The sequence below is a fragment of the Hordeum vulgare genome, chromosome 4H (assembly GCF_904849725.1).
Source record: "Hordeum vulgare subsp. vulgare chromosome 4H, MorexV3_pseudomolecules_assembly, whole genome shotgun sequence".
Taxonomy (NCBI): domain Eukaryota; kingdom Viridiplantae; phylum Streptophyta; class Magnoliopsida; order Poales; family Poaceae; genus Hordeum; species Hordeum vulgare.
In genome coordinates, this window is record NC_058521.1 from 470664568 (window position 1) to 470683789 (window position 19222).

General features: G+C 44.3%; 1 protein-coding gene across 1 annotated transcript; it reads left to right on the forward strand.

Moving 5' to 3' along the window:
- The first annotated feature begins 4361 nt into the window (after nucleotides 1–4361).
- LOC123449005 (heat shock cognate 70 kDa protein-like) lies at nucleotides 4362–9169 on the forward strand. Its single transcript, XM_045126064.1, has 2 exons — nucleotides 4362–4679; nucleotides 7330–9169. Exons 1-2 carry the CDS (start codon nucleotides 4457–4459, stop codon nucleotides 8880–8882), a joined length of 1776 nt encoding a protein of 591 aa, XP_044981999.1. The 5' UTR covers nucleotides 4362–4456; the 3' UTR covers nucleotides 8883–9169.
- The last annotated feature ends 10053 nt before the right edge of the window (nucleotides 9170–19222 follow it).

Consider the following 19222-nt stretch of genomic DNA (forward strand, 5'->3'; position numbering starts at 1 on the left):
TCGATTATGGAGGTGATTAAAGAGTTCGTTGTAAAGGGTTACGACGATTCAAGCTTTGAGACTAATCCGAATATCTCTGAGTAGTAAACCAGATTCGTATAGTGGAGCAGTCATTTGGAATACTTCCAAATGGCGCGTAGTAGCAACATCTATAGGATGACATAGATATTTGTAAAGCACACACAGATCTGAAAGGTTCAGATCCGTTGACTAAAAACCTCTCTCACATGCAAGACCTGATCAAACCCCATAACTGTATGGGTGTTAGATTTATTACAATCACACGGTCATGTGAACTAGGTTATTGACTCTAGTGCAAGTGGGAGACTGTTGGAAATATGCCCTAGAGGCAATAATAAATTGGTTATTATTATATTTCCTTTTTCATGATAATCGTTTATTATCCATGCTAGAATTGTATTGATTGGAAACTCAAATACATGTGTGGATACATAGACGACACACTGTCCCTAGTGAGCCTCTAGTTGACTAGCTCGTTGATCAAAGATGGTCAAGGTTTCCTAGCCGTAGGAAAGTGTTGTCACTTGATAACGGGATCACATCATTACGACAATGATGTGATGGACAAGACCCAAACTATAAACGTAGCATATGATCGTGACAGTTTCTACTGTTTTTTGCATGTCAATGTATCTGTCCCTATGACCATGAGATCATGCAACTCCCGGACACCGGAGGAATACCTTGTGTGTATCAAACGTCGCAACGTTACTGGGTGACTATAAAGGTGCTCTACAGGTATCTCCAAAGGTGTCTGTTGGGTTGCATGGATCAAGACTGGGATTTTTCACTCCGTGTGACGGAGAGGTATCTCGGGGCCCACTCGATAATACAACATCACAACAAGCCTTGCAAGCAATGTGACTAAGGAGTTAGTCACAGGATCTTGTATTACGGAGCGAGTAAAGAGACTTGCCGGTAACGAGATTGAACTAGGTATGGAGATACCGACGATCGAATCTCGGGCAAGTAACATACCGAAGGACAAAGGGAACAACATATGGGATTAACTGAATCCTTGACATAGAGGTTCAACCGTTAGAGATCTTCATACAATATGTAGGAGCCAATATGGACATCCAGGTCCCGTTATTGGTTATTGACCGGGGAGTGTCTCAGGTCATGTCTGCATAGTTCTCGAACCCGCAGGGTCTGCACACTTAAGGTTCGGTGACGTTTCAATATTATTGAGTTATGTGTGTTTGGTAACCGAAAGTTTTTCGGAGTCCCGGATGAGATCTCAGACATGACGAGGAGCTCCGGAATGGTGTGGAGGTAAAGATTGATATATAGGAAAGTGGGTTTTGAACTCCGGAAAAGTTTCGGACATTTCCGACAGTGTATTGGGAGTGACGAATGGGTTCCGGGGGTCCACCAGGTGGGCCCACCCACCCCAAAGGGTATCATGGGCTGTGGGAGGACGTGGACCAGCCCTTAGTGGGCTGGACGAAGCCTCCACTAAATCCCAAGGCGGATTGGAGGTGGTAAGGAAAGAAACCCAAAGGTAGAAATGGTGGAAAGGGTTTCCAAGTGGAGAGGAGGAATCCTACTCCTAGTAGGATTGGATTAGGACTCCTCCACCTCCAATTTTGGCAAAAACTTGAGGGTTTGAGGCTGCCTCCTTCCCTCCCCCCTCCTATATATACTAGAGGTTTTAGAGGTGAGAGATAACCCTAATTACCACGTGCTCCCTCTACTTCTCTCTAGATCTGTTCTTCCTCTAGATCGGTTTTTCAACAGCGATTAGGCGAAGCCCTGCTAGAATAGATCCACCACCACCACCCCCATGTCGTCGTGCTGGAGAGCTCATCTACCTCTCAGCCCCTCTTGCTGGATCAAGAAGGCGGGGATCGTCATCGAGCTGTACGTGTGCTGAATGCGGAGGTGTTGTCCGTTCGGCACTAGGTCGGGATGGATCGTGATGGGATCGCGGGACGGATCGTGATGGGATCGTGGGACGGATCGTGATGAGATCGCGGGACGGGCTGCGATTTGAACCGCGAAGATGTTCCACTACATCAACCGCGTTATACACGCTTCCGCTTAGCGATCTACAAGGGTATGTAGATTCACTCTCCCGCGTCGTAGATGATCATCACCATGGATAGGTATTGCATGTGTGTAGGAATTTTTTTTGTTTCCCATGCAACGTTCCCCAATATGTATACTGTGCGTGTAGCACATTGCTATAAAAAAGTTATGGGGGGTATGTTTTCAAACGACTCACCCCGGATTAAAGTTACCCTGTTGTTTGTGGATGAGTTATCAATTTGTTGTGCGCATGTCACCATGCTTTTTATACATAATTTACCATGTAATTTTTTAGCAACCCCGTCGGCTCCGCAAGTCGAAAATTGTTACCATGTCTCGGCTAAGTAAGTTATCAAACCTAATGTACGTAGATTATCATGCTAGTATACATGAGTTACCAGGAAGGGCGGTTCAACAACTCCTCCCCCCCCCCCCCCCCGAGTCAAAAAAATACCACACTTCGGCTAAGTAAATTATCTTCTCTATTGTGCGTATATTACCTTGTTAATTTTTCATATAAGTTACCGGTGTATGTTTATCACACAATTTTTTTCTTGGGTCAAAAGTTATCACGATGCTTGGGCATGAGTTATCAACCATGATGTGCGGGTATTATCATGTATTTACATGAAAGTTACCGGGGTATGTAATCAACAACTCATCCATCCTAGGATATGTTTTAGTAATGCACTAGCAGTTCTTGAGGAAATAAAAGCAGCCTAACATGTATTTAACCAGTAGTAAGGTGTTAACCCAGATGGCTAGTAAGAATAGGACTGAACCATTAGGTACAAGGTTTGATTCTTGCTGTCATCATTTTTTGCGAGAAAAATCAATAGCAAAGAAAAACAATAAATCAAAACCGGATGTACTACGATTTTTAAGAGAAGGAAATAAAAATGAGTAAAATCAATACTAAAACGAATCAAGGGATCGAGAGCCGAAGTGTTCAGATTTTTAATCTTAACAAAAAGCAACAACACATTAAATTCAAATCCTGGTCTTTTGCCACAACAACGATGTCTAGGTGGGATGGTTAGTGGCGGTGGCACATCTGTTTACTTTGAGCGTGATAGCGATCTTGCGATCCCGATCCAACAAGGTAGAGTACATGCAGATCTTTTACAATATACCGTATGTATGGAAGTTAACATTCTTGATTACTTTTTTATTTGAGTGTGTTTTAAGGTCACGTGATTCTTAATGTATTGTCTTAGGCCTTCCTGAAAGAAAAGAACTCTTTTCTTAAAACGTTTGCAAAGTTGTACTATGTTTTAAAAAAAAACTCTAACCTTCCACCGATTGATCCGCGCGATCCATGCACCGTCCGCTCGTCCGTTAATCGTGCCTTGATTTGACGGATGAGACCATGCCCGCACCAACGAAGCAGCGACCTAGTCGCAAACCGTTTCCTGAAACTGGATCCTTATTTCAGCAAAACAGTCTCGAAGCTGGGGCTCCTCATTTGTCCACGCCGCGCCTCCTTCCCCGGCCTGCTCCCGGCCCCGCCAGCAAGCTCCCGCAACCAGGGGCCAACCGCCTCGCCTCCTGCGACCAGGGGGGCAGTCGCTCCACGCCGCCGTATCCCAGCCCGCTCGCAGCTCCGGCGCAGCCCCTCCGCCCCCGATGTCAACCGGCCCTCCCCTCTCCCACCCTCCCTCACCCGCTACGCCGTCGGCCGGCCCTCCGCAGGTGGCAAGCTGCACCACGAAGGGTTGCAAAAATTTCTGCAGCTTGATTTTTGTTGAAAAAAAAATCCGCAACATGACCTTTGTTGCAATTTTTTTTTCAAAACAGTACCTATGTTGCAGAAAGACGAAGGAAAAAAAATCTACAATAAAGCGATTGTTTCTGGAACTCGACCTTTGATTCAGGAATTAATGGGTCCAAAATTTATGTTTTATAATAAAGTGATTGTTTTTTAACTCGACCGTCGTTTTAAAAATCATTAGGTGTCGGCCGGGGGCCCCACACGCGGATCAGACGGCTGTACACGTAGATCGGACGTTCGTTAAGGTGACGGATGTTTACTAAACATTCGCCGGTGGATGTGTAGCAGCCCCTTTTAAGGATGGAAAATTGTATGCTTTGTGTTGAACGTAACGAATCGTTTAAACCGAAACGACTCCTTGGGGATCGATATAATCCTCGTTTGGTCCCCGCAAAAATGATGAATCCGTATGCATTTTCCAATACAGTAGACCATTCAGGATAATCGCTTCGTTGTTCGCTCCACCTCAACAACTTTAACCCTTCGTCTCTTCCCTTCCCAGTTCCCACCCATCCATCACGGAGGCAACGCCGCCTCAAATTTCCCTCTTCCAAAGTTCAAAAAGAGAAAGGCAAAAAATCTCCCCCCTCCCCAGCCGCCTCGCGCCTCCGCCTCCGCCTCGTGGCTGCAGAGATGGCTGCCGCGAAGGGCGCCGGGCCGGCGATCGGCATCGACCTCGGGACGACCTACTCCTGCGTGGCCGTGTGGCGGCCGTCGCACAACCGCGTGGAGGTCATCCCCAACGACCAGGGCAACCTCACCACGCCGTCCTGCGTCGCTTTCACCGACACCATGAGGCTCATCGGCGACGCGGCCATGAACCAGGCTGGCACGAACCCCGTCAACACCGTATTCGGTAAAAACTAGATATATTCTCGATCTGCTGGTTCTATGCTTGATTTCTCAGCAGCAGCAGTGCTGTTCGTCAGTCGTCAAGTTTGCTAGGTCGATGGATCTGTGTTAAGATCCCCGCCATCGATGTTTTTCCCCCTTGTTTTGCTGCTGCTGCTGCTGCTGCTATTGTTTGTGGTAATGCACTTCTTTTTGGGCGCGCGATTAGTTGTTTTCCTTTACCCTAAAATACCCTAGAAAGTACTATTACGCTGCAAAACCCTCCAACATTTCGCTGGATTCTTCACGCAAACCTGTTTCGTACATTGGGAAAAATCCACGAGCAAAAAATTGTTCTACTTGCATTGGACATATCCAAAGTAAACTGGATTTTGTTTATGGCCAGGGGACGTCTAGAAAGGCCTATTTCCGGTACTAACATTATTTAGAGTTATCTGACACTGAAAAATTATCTCAGCTAGTCATCATCACATCGTCCGCTGGGCTAGCAATTTTGAGCTAATACAAATGTATTTGTAGTTTTAACACGAATGTGCAGACGTGAAGTATTGTAAGAGCATATCGAGAGATAACGGAACAAACATAAGTAGCAGCATCTTTCTGCAGCAAAAACAAATAGAAACACACTTTTGAAAAGTTATCATTGAAAATTTTATGTTCCTTTGAAACCTCTGATTAGATGGTTCCCAATCATGTTATATAGTTGTATAATTTTCCAACTGTCCAACTGTGTTACAGCTTGGTGATTTTAAATTTGTAGGATTTGTCAGATCTATTTCTATGTCACAATCTAGATGCCACAATCTTTGTTAGATTTTCTCATACATTATTCTTTCAAAATAGGTTAGTTCTTGTGCATAACTGAAACCAATATGCTTATGAGCTTATGTGATCTATCTATCTATCTATTGTAACAGACAGGACTTCTCTTTTTGTTGTAGGTCATCAAAAAACTTTGTTTGATGCATACATATGGCTTTATTGTAAAGAAGACATGGTAGTATATACATATAGTATGAGATCCAACATCATCCAGGCCATGCATATAGTTAATAGAGATGATGTTTTTTTTTTTGGAAGAAGGGTACACCCCTGGTCTCTGCATCATTGCTATGCACACAACCACAGATGATGGATTGACTTGAAAGATATTTTCCTCCAGTTAACTTGATAACTGACCTTTTTACCTTAGAAATTCGGTGGTACTTAGAGATACTTACTTTGTAGTTTGATTAGTCGATATTAATTCTATATAGCTTCTATTCTGTCTCAAAATATACACATCTTGTGTTGAATATGTTCCAAACATCAAAATGAGTCATATACAGTAATACATGTCATACCCACTTGTGCTTGTGCGTGACAGCTTGTCTTTGATGCCTTCTCAATGCATGTGGGTTAAAATGATACCGTCTCAGACATGGCCAGAAATTACATGATCCTGACATGTTTATTTTCGTGATTAATATTGGATTTCTATCAATCCTATCATCAGTAAATTGTATATATATTAGGACTGAGGTATATAATTATAGTTTCAATCTTGCAAACTGAATATATACATATAAACTGAATATATGCAGGAATGCTTCTTGCAGCTTCTTGACAAGTAAACATTCAGTGGCATTTTAGTTGAAGCATCCTACAAAAACCAAATGTACATATATCCAGGAAAGGCGAAAGGTTTTTGACAGGAAACGGTTGTTAGTTTATTAGCACAATATCCCTGAATTTTGTTTGAAAATGAGGCATGTTGAAAAGTTGATGTAAACTTCACAACTACAAGTTCGTTGCACAACAGATAGAGGATACCTCGCGATATCATGTGTGTGGGCCTCATTGTGTGCAAATGCATTTGAAACTGTAGTTTACGCTACATAAGGGCACCCCCAATGCTTGTATCTTAGCACAATTTCATATGTAAAAATCTGATGTGGCACCCTATTTAATGAGGAAAGAGAGAACAACCATACCTTAATCTAGATATAGATTTCAACAACCATAACTTTTCTCTCACAAAAGACATTAAATGAGGATTGTTTTAGATACAACACTAAGATATAGAGGGTGCTTGGATCCAAGAGACTAAAACTAGTCTGACTAAAACTAGTCTCTTTAAGAGGCTAAAGTTCCAAGCACCCCTGACTAAAGAGAGGCTAAAACTAGTCTTGAGGCTAAAATCTTTTAGTCAGGGGTACCCCTACTAAAATGTGCATTAGTCCTCTCTCTCCTCATTTAACTCCTCATGCAAGTTCTGGATTGGAGGGTTTGGAGGATAATAAATGCTCATTAACTTGATTTTAGTCTCTTCAGTACTTGGATCCAAGCATGGGTGAGGCTAGCAAGTTTTAGTCTCATTACTTTTAGTCATGGGACTAAAACGTATCCAAGCACCTTCATAGTGCATTGGAACTGTTATATCTAAACATCTACCTAATGCCACTAGATATAGCTTAAGATATAGTGCACTGGGATTGCCCTAATTGGCTTAAATTGGTAGTGCTTTGGAACTATTTTTTAAATATGCATTTTGTGTTGTAGTTTGTTCTAAATATGCAATTCTGTGAAATTAGTCTTGAAATCTTTAATTTTGTGATATATCATTAGTTTTTGCAAAATAAATTGTTGAAACTAACTATTCCTATCTTCTTCAGATGCCAAGCGATTAATCGGCCGACGTTTCACGGATGCATGTGTGCAAGGAGATATCAAGCTATTCCCATTCAAGGTCATTTCAGGCTCTGGTGACCGGCCGTTGATTGTGGTCAAGTACAAGGGTGAGGTGAAGCAGTTCACAGCCGAGGAGATCTCCTCCATGATGCTCGTCAAGATGTGGGAGACCGCCGAGGCCTACCTTGGCACAGCGGTGAAAAATGTTGTCATCACCGTTCCAGTCTACTTCACTGACTCCCAACGCCGGGCCACCATGGATGCTGGCGCCATTGCCAGCCTTAATGTCATGCGCATCATCAATGAGCCCTCTGCTGCAGCCATTGCCTACGGTCTTGACAAGGGATCCCGCAAAGATGAAGGGAAGACAGTGCTCATATTTGATCTTGGTGGTGGTACCTTGGATGTGTCAATTATAACTATTCACATGGGCGTCTTCACAGTTAAGGCCACATCTGGTGACACCCACCTGGGCGGGCAGGATCTCAACAGCCGGATGGTGGAACACTTTGTGCAGGATTTCATTAAGAGACACAAAAGTGACATCAGAAACAACCCAAAGGCGCTCATGCGGCTGAGGGCGGCCTGTGAGAGGGCCAAGAGAATGCTGTCTTCCATGGTGCAGGCAAAATTTGAGGTTGACTCGCTCCACGACGGCATTGACTTCTATGGCACCATCACCCGTGCTCGTTTTGAGGAGCTCAACATGGACCTTTTCCGTAAATGCACTGAACATGTCGAGAAGTGCCTCGGTGACGCCAAGATGGACAAATCCCAAATCCACGACGTCGTGCTGGTGGGTGGCTCCAGCCGGATCCCCAAGGTGCAGCAGCTGCTCCAGGATTTCTTCAACGGGAAGATGCTCTGCAAGAGCATCAACCCAGATGAGGCTGTCGCCTATGGTGCTGCTGTCCAGGCCGCTGCCCTCAGTGGCGAATGTGACCAGAAGGTGAAGGACTTGCTCCTTCTCGATGTCACGCCCCTCTCGCTTGGGATAGAGACAGTAGGTGGTTTGATGAGCGTGCTGATCCCGAGGACGACCACCATCCCCTCGAAGAAGCAGCGGATATACACGACAGAGCTTGACAACCAGACGAGCATGCTCATTCAGGTGTACGAGGGTGAAGGGGCGATGACCAAGGACAACAATCTCCTCGGAAAGTTCACCCTCCACGGCATCCCCCCAGCGCCAAGGCTTGTGCCCAAGATAAATGTGACATTTGAGATTGAAGCCAACTGCATCCTGAAGGTGTCGGCGGAAGACATGACAACTGGAAGCAAGAACAGCATCACCATCACTACTGACAAGGGTGGGCTGAGCAAGGAGGAGATTGATCGCATGGTGCGAGATGCTGAGAAGTACAAGTCGGATGACATGAAGGAAATGAAGAAAATAATAAAGAAGGAAGACGGGGAGGGTTGGGTGAGCAAAGAGGAGTTCGAGCGCATGGTGCCGAAGAAGCGCATGATGCAGTCTGAGGACAAGAAGCAAATTAAGAAGATAAAGAAGGAAGGCGAACGACAAGAAGCAAGTTAAGAAGATAAAGAAGGAAGCCGGAGGTCTTCTGCGAGCCTATGATCGCGCTGCTTTTGCCACAACTGGTGTTTAGTATCAGCACCCTCTGCAACTTCTGGGATGGCCATTGTGCATGTCCATTCTTCTAGTCTAGTATACGTAGTTAATATGCTTCATGTGGTATGGGAACAACTGAGTGAACTTATATATCGGTTGAATGTCTGTACCACGTAGGCACTTTTGGTGCTGTTGATCTGCGGCTTACGGCCAGTTCAGTTGATTTGCGAGATTTCCATCTCGGTTTACCACTGGCTGTTATTTGGGGCATTTGCAATTTCCCCTGTTGCATCAGCTGAGTTTTAGTTCTGGTTACATGATGAGTTGGTCTTGTTTTGGAAATTTCTATCTCCGGTGAGCTTACTACTCACCACAAGAAAATGCATCAAGAGTTGCAATTCTTTTTACAACTCAATATGTGCAAACTGCATACAAAACAGTGGCTGAACCTTGTAGATGTTTCGGGAGCAACGAGTAAGTTATTGCGTGGATGTGGGTCAAGCAGGTGTCCACCAAGTCTACCGCGGCAGCGATTCATGCTACAAAAGACAGCTGCGGCCTGATGATTGTTCGATTGCGTTCTCCAATTTTGGGGTTAAGCAACTCCACGGATACAATGCGAAAATATATCATTCAACCGTAACTACATACATCCGGTTTTTTGTTATTTTTTTCAAATCCACACGATGGATTAGTTGCATGCAAAAGGTATCTTAACCGTGACAGTTGCAAACCTGGTCATGACATCTCTCTATGTGCTCTTAGTTATCCGAAGATATTCTTTCATGAATCAGCGTCCGTGCCATATGCAAGCATCCGAAGTACGTCTCTGCACTTCTGATAACCAGAGAAGCCAATTGTTCTCACGATGTCTTTCTTCACGATGAAGTGGTCCCCATAGAACCGGATGCCACGGTAAAAACGATTGAAGACATTCTTGTGCATCCAAAAACGCCGCAAAAAATGATCAAAGTTGTCACACCCTGTTTTCATTTTGTTTCAACTATAGTCTTTTCAAATTTGGAGTTTATTAAAACTTTTTAAGCAAATGCTATGAATGACACGATTATCATTGTTTGTGTGTATGCTTGAGTGTGTGGATCTAAAAACAATTTTTATAACATAATATTTTCATAAAGATCCTTTTTCTCATTTTGATTTATTCAAAACCTTGCTTTGGGGTTTGCACTATAAGTCCCTGATTTCAAGGGGGTGCCTTCACCCAAAGATTGTATTGTGATTTTAGCACTATTATAACTCTCCAAAATCATAAAATTATTATTTTATAAAACATTTTTATATTTTAATTGCATGTCCTTTTCTAAGGCCAGAAATAATATTTCTGAGTGGAAAATTATTTTTCTGTCTTAGAAAAATCTGAGAAAATTTGGAGATACTTAGAGGACATATGTTTTCCATCCATAAGATTTCCAACCCCTATTTATGTTCAAAATATTTGAGCAAACCTTTGAAAACCTATTATGTCTGTTTTGACCTTTTGAAATATTTTCAAAGGAAATATTCTCAATAAATTCTCAAAATATTCTAGCATGCTTCCCAAGCTATATTTGTCGATCATGCCATGTTTCACCTCATTCCAAGGTGGTTTGGTTCACCAAATAATCCTAAAACCCTTTTTGTCTAGAATCAAATTGAAGCAACTCAACATAGCAGAGTTTGTCCAAATGGCCAGAAACTTTGGAGGAGTGCTTAATACCCCGAGTGAGGAGGCCCTGCCAAGAATTGGATTTGTGGAAATTAATTTGCTCACATTCTCCTTTAGCAAGGAAGAGTTGTCCATTTGGGGTTGTTTTCAAGTTTACACCGTCAAACTTGTCCAATGGAGCTCAAATTTGGTAGAGCATCCTACTTCTGCCTAAAACACAATCCTGTTAACTTTCAACATCATTGGTGAAGGTTAGCTGCCCCAAACCCATATCAAACACCTTGAGCCAGATTAATTAAATAGCACCTAGCACTCTCTACACCCACTCCCTTCTCGTTAAACTTCTAGCACAAGCTGCCAGCACCACTCCTCAACTGCACACAAGTGGCCCCTCTTTAGTTCCAAGTATGTAAGACAAAATCACCAATTTAGTTTCTGATTCAAAGCTGGCAGGATCTCCTAAAGCACTTCCCATTGACCAACAATACATCTCTCGGCTCCTAGCAGCCGAGGGGCATCTAAGCCAACCCCCCCAGGCACACCGGTCAGGGCCAAAGCACGCCAGCATGCCGTGGCATGCCAAATCTGCCCTCTAGACACGCTACAGGGCGCACCCGAGGCAAAGGAGGCCAGCCCCGGCCGATTCTCTTTGCTGTTGACCACAGGGGCCCATGCATCAGGTTTAAACCCGACGGCGCGCGCGCACGTGGGCTAGCCGATTAGCTAACTAGCCGGTTGGCCAGTTGGGCCGGCCGAGCGGCTGGCCAAGCCAGGCCAGGGGCTAAGCCCCCTTTTTCTTTTTCTTTTAAATCTGATTTTAGATTATTTTTGCAGGATAAAATATTTAATCAAATTTAAATATTTTCCACCATAATTCCTCTAAAAACGTGTAGAATTTATTAATGCTGTTGTTCAATTTCTTGCAAAGGCTTTTATGCACAACTTTAATTAAAATGCCTAGATTGAATATTTTAGCTCGTGTTAAATATATTTCGAAAATATCTTTTTGCATCAAAAATAGAAACAAAAATTTCTAAAACTAAAGATAGGAATTTTCAGAATAGGTTAACATTTTTAAAAGTGAGTTTATGCTCTGTTTTTGAGTGTGCTTCTTCTTCTTATTATTATTACGATGATAGATCACGCGTTCGACGAAGGACTTGGACCCGAAGACCCCGGATACCTAGCTGATCAAGGCAAGCAACCCTTTGAACATGTGTGAGAAAACATTTTTATGCATGAAATACTGATTACTCTATTTCGATGCATATAGTTAAGATTAAATGGTGCAACCCAACATGGTGTTTCCGATAGCTCCTCTGGAGCACTTGCATTGACCATGACTCTACCATCTATGAGGGTCACGCTGATAAAAGTTGACAAGTAGTAGTAGTGCTACGCATAGGATGAACATATGCATGATGATGATAACACAAAGATGAAATCAAAGGTTTTATGAAAACCCCGTCGGGTGCCACTAATGCCCGAGGGTGATGGTGTTGAGTTGGGTGACCACTTGAGAAAGAAGTGGCGTACCAGCAATGTTTTGTGTGAGTGGTTTCGGAAATGGGATTAGATTTATGATGTGTCGACAGTCCCAACCTTACATGTAGGACCACGATACCCCTTTATGGGATGGGCTTTGTTGATTACTTTGGTCGGTTCTAGAAAAGAGCCCACATTACTAGTGGTGGGAGTGATGTGGTCACTCTCGTGACGGGGTCGTACCAGGTATGTCGACTATGCCATTTTTACGTGTTCCGGGCACACCATTGGTCCCTGCATGGATGATACGGTCTAGACTTGGTTCTCGTAAGACATACATAATGTGGTCTGGGCACCAATCGAGTGAACTCTTTTTCTAGTGTCGTCAGGGGAAAGACAATGATCGGGTACTTACCTCGGGTATGTTATATACCACGAGTCGTGGATGACACGGAAGTTTCCTGGATCTCGTGGGTACAACGTACAACCTCTGCAGAGTGTAAAACTATTCGAATAGCCTTGTCCATGGTCAAGGACAGTTGGGTAATCCTTCTTAAACTACGTCCAGTCGTTTCTGCATAAACCAAGTGTGTGTGTGTGTGTGTTAATGGTGTTATCTGAATAAGATGATATGACAAGTTGGGAGACTTGGTATAAAGGTGAACCTGAGGTGTTCAACCTTCAACAAATATATTGATATCTATAACTCGTTCTTATGATTACCATCTAGTTTATGATGCCTATCCATACAAGTGATTGACCATGCTTATTCTTAAGTAAAACCGCTTTCTGCAAAGGATGCATATTACTTTATTATCGTACCAACTACATTATCCATATCATGGGCTGTTTGCGAGTACATTCAAAGTACTCATTGGATTGCCACTAGTTATTTCATTGACCAAACATGGAAGAACCGGAATATGGAGAAGAATTCGTCATCGGAGACGGACACGCGATCTAGGACGCTTCCCAGTCAGAATGCCTCTTGGTTAAGGCTGATGGCATGGGTTCCCATTTACTACCATGTTTTCCGCTAGTAGTTGTTATGGTGTGGTTGGCCTCCTAGGCTCTATCTATGTAAGACTTGACCATGATGGTCCTTATTGTATCAAACGTTAAAATTCGGATGTAAGATTCTTGTCATTCAGTATCTGTGTGTTCAGTGAGCGTTGATCCCTGGGATCATTGTACATGTGCATTCGGTGATCTCGATGTTGGAAATATGCCCTAGAGACAATAATAAAATGGTTATTATTACATTTCCTTGTTCATGATAATTGTCTATTGTTCATACTATAATTGTTTTAACCGGAAATCGTAATACATGTGTGAATACATAGACCACAACATGTCCCTAGTGATTCTCTAGTTGACTAGCTCGTTGATCAATAGATGGTCATGGTTTCCTGTCCATGGATATTGGATGTCGTTGATAACGGGATCACATCATTAGGAGAATGATATGATGGACATGACCCAATCCTAAGCATATAACAAGATCGTGTAGTTCGTCCGCTAGAGCTTTTCTAATGTCAAGTATCATTTCCTTAGACCATGAGATTGTGCAACTCCCAGATACCATAGGAATGCTTTGGGTGTATAAAATGTCACAACGTAACTGGGTGATTACAAAGGTGCACTACAGGTATCTCCGAAAGTGTCTGTTGGGTTGGTACGAATCGAGACTGGGATTTGTCACTCTGTGTGACGGAGAGGTATCTCTGGGCCCACTCGGTAATACATCATCATAATGAGCTCAATATGACACAGGAGTTAGCCACGGGATCATGTGTTATGAAATGAGTAAAGAGACTTGCCGGTAACGATATTGAATAAGGTATAGGGATACCGACGATCGAATCTCGGGCAAGTATCATACCGATAGACAAAGGGATTTGTATACGGGATTGAATGAATTCTTGACATCGTGGTTCATCCGATGAGATCATCGTGGAACATGTGGGAGCCAATATGGGTATCCAGATCCCGCTATTGGTTATTGGCTGGAGAGGTGTCTCGGTCATGTCTGCATGGTTCCCGAACCCGAAGGGTCTACACACTTAAGGTTCAGTGACGCTAGAGTTGTACTGGGAATTTTATATGTGGTTACTGAAAGTTGTTCGGAGTCCCGGATGAGATCCCGGACGTCACATGGAGTTCCATAATAGTCCGGAGGTGAAGATTTATATATGGGGAGTCCAGTTTTGCTCACCGAAAAGGTTTTGGGATTTATCGGTATTGTACCGGGACCACCGGAAGGGTACCGGGGGTCCACCGGGAGGGTCCACCTATCCCGGAGGGCCACATGGGCCAAACGTGGGAGGGAACCAGCTCCCTCGTGGGCTGGTGCGAGCTACCAAAGGGGCCCAAGGCGCCTAGGGCTAAAACCCTAGGGCGTGGGGCTGCCTCCCTCCAACTTGGGAGGCAAGCCACCCCTAGGGCTACCGCCGCCCCCTCATAGGGTTTCCTAGGGTGGACGGCCCCCTCTCCCCTTCCTCCTATAAATAGAGGAGGGTTGGGTGGGATGCATACACCCCTGAACCTTCCCCTTGGCGTAGCCCTACCTCTCCACTTCTCCTCCTCCGCAGCGCTTGGCGAAGCCCTGCGGGAGAACCACAAGCTCCAACGCCACCACGCCGTCTTACTGCTGGAGCTCTCCCTCAACTTGTCCTCCCCCTTGATGGATCGAGAACGAGGAGACGTCCCCGGGCTGGACGTGTGTTGAACATAGAGGCGTCATTCGTTCGGTGTTTGGATCGGATCGCCGCGAGTACGACTCCATCAACCGCGTTCACAGTTATGCTTCCGCTTAGCGATCTTCAACGGTATGAATATGCTCTCCCTCTCTCTCGTTGCTAGCATCTCCTAGATTGATCTTGGTGACACGTAGGAAAATTTTGAATTATTACTACGTTCCCCAACACTCGACGCATAAGTCGGGGTCCCCACAGAGCTGGTATCAGAGCCAGGTTGATTGTAGGAAGCCTTAGGTAGCATGGACGATAGCCGAGACGAATAACACACTCAACCCTTACACTTGAGATTTTCTATACCGTAGTGCCTTTTCATACCACCCACAAATTTTCTAACCTTCTTCTAAAAACCTTGTAGATGGCTGTCGTACATGAGACGCTTCTGGAGACTGGCTTTCCCCTACTCTTGGGGGACAACTTGAAGAAGTGTCAAGTATGCCCTACACCCATTTTTCTCTACCACGAGCACTGGATCAATGCCCACACAAAGTAATATCACGTGGATGTGATTGCGAAGGCCAACAACTCCCCAGCTAGTTGGTTCTTTGAAGGACCACAAATGTAGAATCTGGTGTTGGCAGTGAAGAGAGCAGCACGAGAGGCGCTCGTGCATCTCCGCGATATCCTTCCAGAGATGACCAACGATCCGGCTACTCGTCACCTGCCTTTTGTTAATGATGGACTTGACGGGAGCTGGACACTCAACCCATCCCCGGTGGACGGGACGCCACTCAGGTTTCAGACCTACTACAACCTCTCCACCGACACTCTAACTCACCTTCTGATCAAGGAATCTGTGACGCTCTGCCAAGAAATTCACCAAGTCAAGGACCTACTCCGCCTAGAAAAGATGAAGAAATGCAAGGTTAAGAAGGAAGGAGCACCCGGAGGGCAATCTGTCATCGCCTTTCGAGGAGGAATACCATCACTTAAGGCCACTCCTATATAGAGTCGTCGCCTGACCGCAAAAGAATACACTAAGCTCCTCACCGCTTCACCGACAAAACGTCATCATGATGGACCTCTTCCTTCCCCCACACCCCAGAAGGAAGAAGACACCCGCACCAACGAGGATGAATAGGAAGACCCTGAAGAACTTGCGTACGAGAGCGAGCAATCCGCAACTTCGATGGATGTCTTAGGAAAAGTTAGGAATTCCCCATGCGAAGTTGAGTCCGTGTGATGGTTCATATGAAACCATGCATGTTTGTGGTGTGTGTGCTTTTTGTCTGTGTCTCGATGCAAGCCGCGCTTTTGCGTTAGGCAACATGTAAGTGACTGCATGACCTATATTAATTAATGTATTTGCATAGGGTTATTTGACCCTTTTGTTTGACACACTTGCACTACACCAAAGCCCCCTTATATAGGCACGTCACCCCTTTATGTTTTCCTCTCGACCATTTTGGAGTATTGACCTGTCTGCTCCAAACAGGATGGTGATTTCTACTCGCACCAGTACCTTCGGCAACCCCAACACTGGCACTTCTAGCTATAGGAAATATGCCCTAGAGGCAATAATAAATTAGTTATTATTATATTTCTTTGTTCATGATAATCGTTTATTATCCATGCTATAATTGTATTGATTGGAAACATAAATACATGTGTGGATACATACACAAAACACTGTCCTTAGTAAGCCTCTAGTTGACAAGCTCGTTGATCAAAGATGGTTAAGGTTTCCTAACCATAGACATGTGTTGTCACTTGATAACGGGATCACATCATTAGGAGAATGATGTGATGGACAAGTGTGGGCACCCCGACTTACGAGTCGAGATTGCCGAATGATCATGCTCAGTGATCCCAGAGATCAATGCTCACCGAACACATAGAAACTGAATAATAAGAGTCTTACATCCATACATACCGTTTGATACAATAAACGACCATTACGGTCGAGTCTTATATATATAGGGCCTTTAAAGGCCAACTCACCAAACTGGAGCAATAGCGGAATTATTGGTTGAAAGCGTGAACCCATGCCATCAGCCTTAACCTATATGCATTCTGACTGGGAAGCGTCCTAGCTCGCAAGAACGTCACCGAGTTACTCTTCACCATATTCTGCTCTTCCATACATGGTCAATGAAATAACCAGTGGCAAGCCAATGAGTACTTTTGATTGTAATCGCAAACAACCGATGATATGAACAATGAAAGTGAAGGATACCAATAACATGCATCTTTGGTGGAATTCATCTTGGTGGAATGATCATGATTATGCATCAAAGTAAGAATTACTTTTGAAGAACAGGTTACAGATATCAACATATCTGTCACGGGCTGAACCATCCGGGTTCACCCTATATGCCAAGTCACCAAACTTGGTCATATCATACTTTCTTAACAACACCTTTCATCAAAACACACTCACACTTGGTTTATGCAGAAACAACTAGACGTAGTTTAAGCAGGATTACCCAACTGTCCTTGACCGTGGACACGACTATTCGAATAGCTTTACACTCTGCAGAGGTAGTACATTGGACCCACGAGATCCGGGAAACTTTCGTGTCATCCACGACTCACGGTATATAACATACCCGACGTAAGTACCCGATCAATGCCTTTCCCCTGACGATACTAGACAAAGAGGTCCACTCGATTGGTACCCATCCCACATGTTGTACGTCTTACGAGCATCGACTCTGGATAATATCAACCATGCGGGGACCAACGGTGTGCCTGAAACTCATAAAAATGGCATAGTCGTCCTACCTGGCATGACCCCATCACGAGAGTGACCACTCCTCACTCCCGCCACTAGTAATGTGGCTCTTTGCTAACACCGACCAGAGTAATCAACATAGCCTCATCCCATAAGGGGTAACGGGGTCGTACTGGTAAGGTTGGGACGGTCGACACATCATAAATCTAATCCCATTTCCGAAACCATACTCACTCAAAATACCCGGTGCACCACTTCACCAAAAGTGGCCACCTAACTCATCATCACCCTCGGGCATTAGTGGCACCCGACGGGGTTTTCATAAATCTTTGATTTATTTCATCAACATGCTCATGATAATACTACTTCAAACTTTACTTGTCAACATGATATTAGCATGATCCTCAAGGGGTAGGATCAAGCTCAATGCATGTGCTCCGGGGGAGCCATCGGTAAAAATCACCTGAGTGATTTACCGACAGTTATGATCATATGCAACGGGAATACTTTATATCTTAACATGCAATATAACATATGCTCAGTCATGGTCAAAGGGCTGCTTGCCTCTGCTCACATAAGTCCTCGGGTCTTCGAGGTCTTCCGCTCCAACTCCGAGTACTCCGTCTACCCGTCCACTATCGTCGAAAACAACCACGGTAAGCCACATAGCAGGCAGAAATATAAATGTTACAATAATAGAAGTTATATTTTTCTTGGACCTCTCTGGTCATAAGAAAAATACCTGAAGCTTGCATAGCAGGTTTGGATCATCAGGGATTTTTGAATGGAGGAAAGGAGGAGTAGGGGATTCTTAATCAAGCCCATAGAAAATATTATGATAAAAATGAGTGGAGGCGCTCATTTAACACAACACAACTTTAGAAATATTTAGGAAGTTATTCCACTGGATTTGGAGTTGAAATGAATATTCTAGGAATTTTCTAATATGGAATAAATAGCAATAGGAAGCTATTTATTTAATACAACAGAATAAAGCCTGATAAAAATGTTGACCAAGGCTTCAAAAATAGGGCATGATATTAGGTGGCTCTAGAAGTTGGAATCACTCCATTTGGAGTTGATTTGAACCCTATAGGATTTTACAAAGTGGGGGTTTAAATTACCAAGAATTCGATTTAAATAAAAACAACACAGAAATATTGCTTGAAAAAATGTGCAAGGCACATATTTGTATAGGTTTTGAATTTAGGAACCTGTAGAAATTTGAATCATTAGAATCGGAGTTAAAATGAATTTACTATTGAATTTGAAGTTTCACAAAAAAAGAAACAAATCAAAAGGAGGGTCTACCAGGGAGACTATATTGCGCTCACGGCGATTGATGGCCGCTGGGCCGACCAATCTGCTCGGTTCTCTAGGGAAAGGCTACGCCAAAGGCATAATATGCCGAATACGCTTTCGCCTTACGTAAGCGGGTCTGGGGGAGTTGCCTCCACTTACTCGAGCGTGGACACACCCACCAGTGCCCCGCTCCATATGGCTGGCCAACTGGCGGGCCCTGGCCACAGGGCTTTCTTCAAGCTCCCGAGGAGGGGAGGCAGAGGAGTCTGGCGGTGGTTGCTGATGCCTCCAGCTACCACTTCGGGTGGGCTGCCCACCGGGGTGCCCAGGGCGGAGAGCCGCACCCATCCTGGTGCCGTTTGCCTGCCGGGGAGAGACGCCTCAGCGAGGGCTCGGGTGGGGGCAGGAATGGCCGTCGGTC

Bases quoted from the DNA above. Each gene is read 5' to 3' on its own strand.
- LOC123449005 (XM_045126064.1), top strand. From the start codon at position 4,457: ATGGCTGCCGCGAAGGGCGCCGGGCCGGCGATCGGCATCGACCTCGGG. The intron at 4,680-7,329 runs GTAAAAACTAGA...TATCTTCTTCAG, and splicing joins CCCCGTCAACACCGTATTCG to ATGCCAAGCGATTAATCGGC.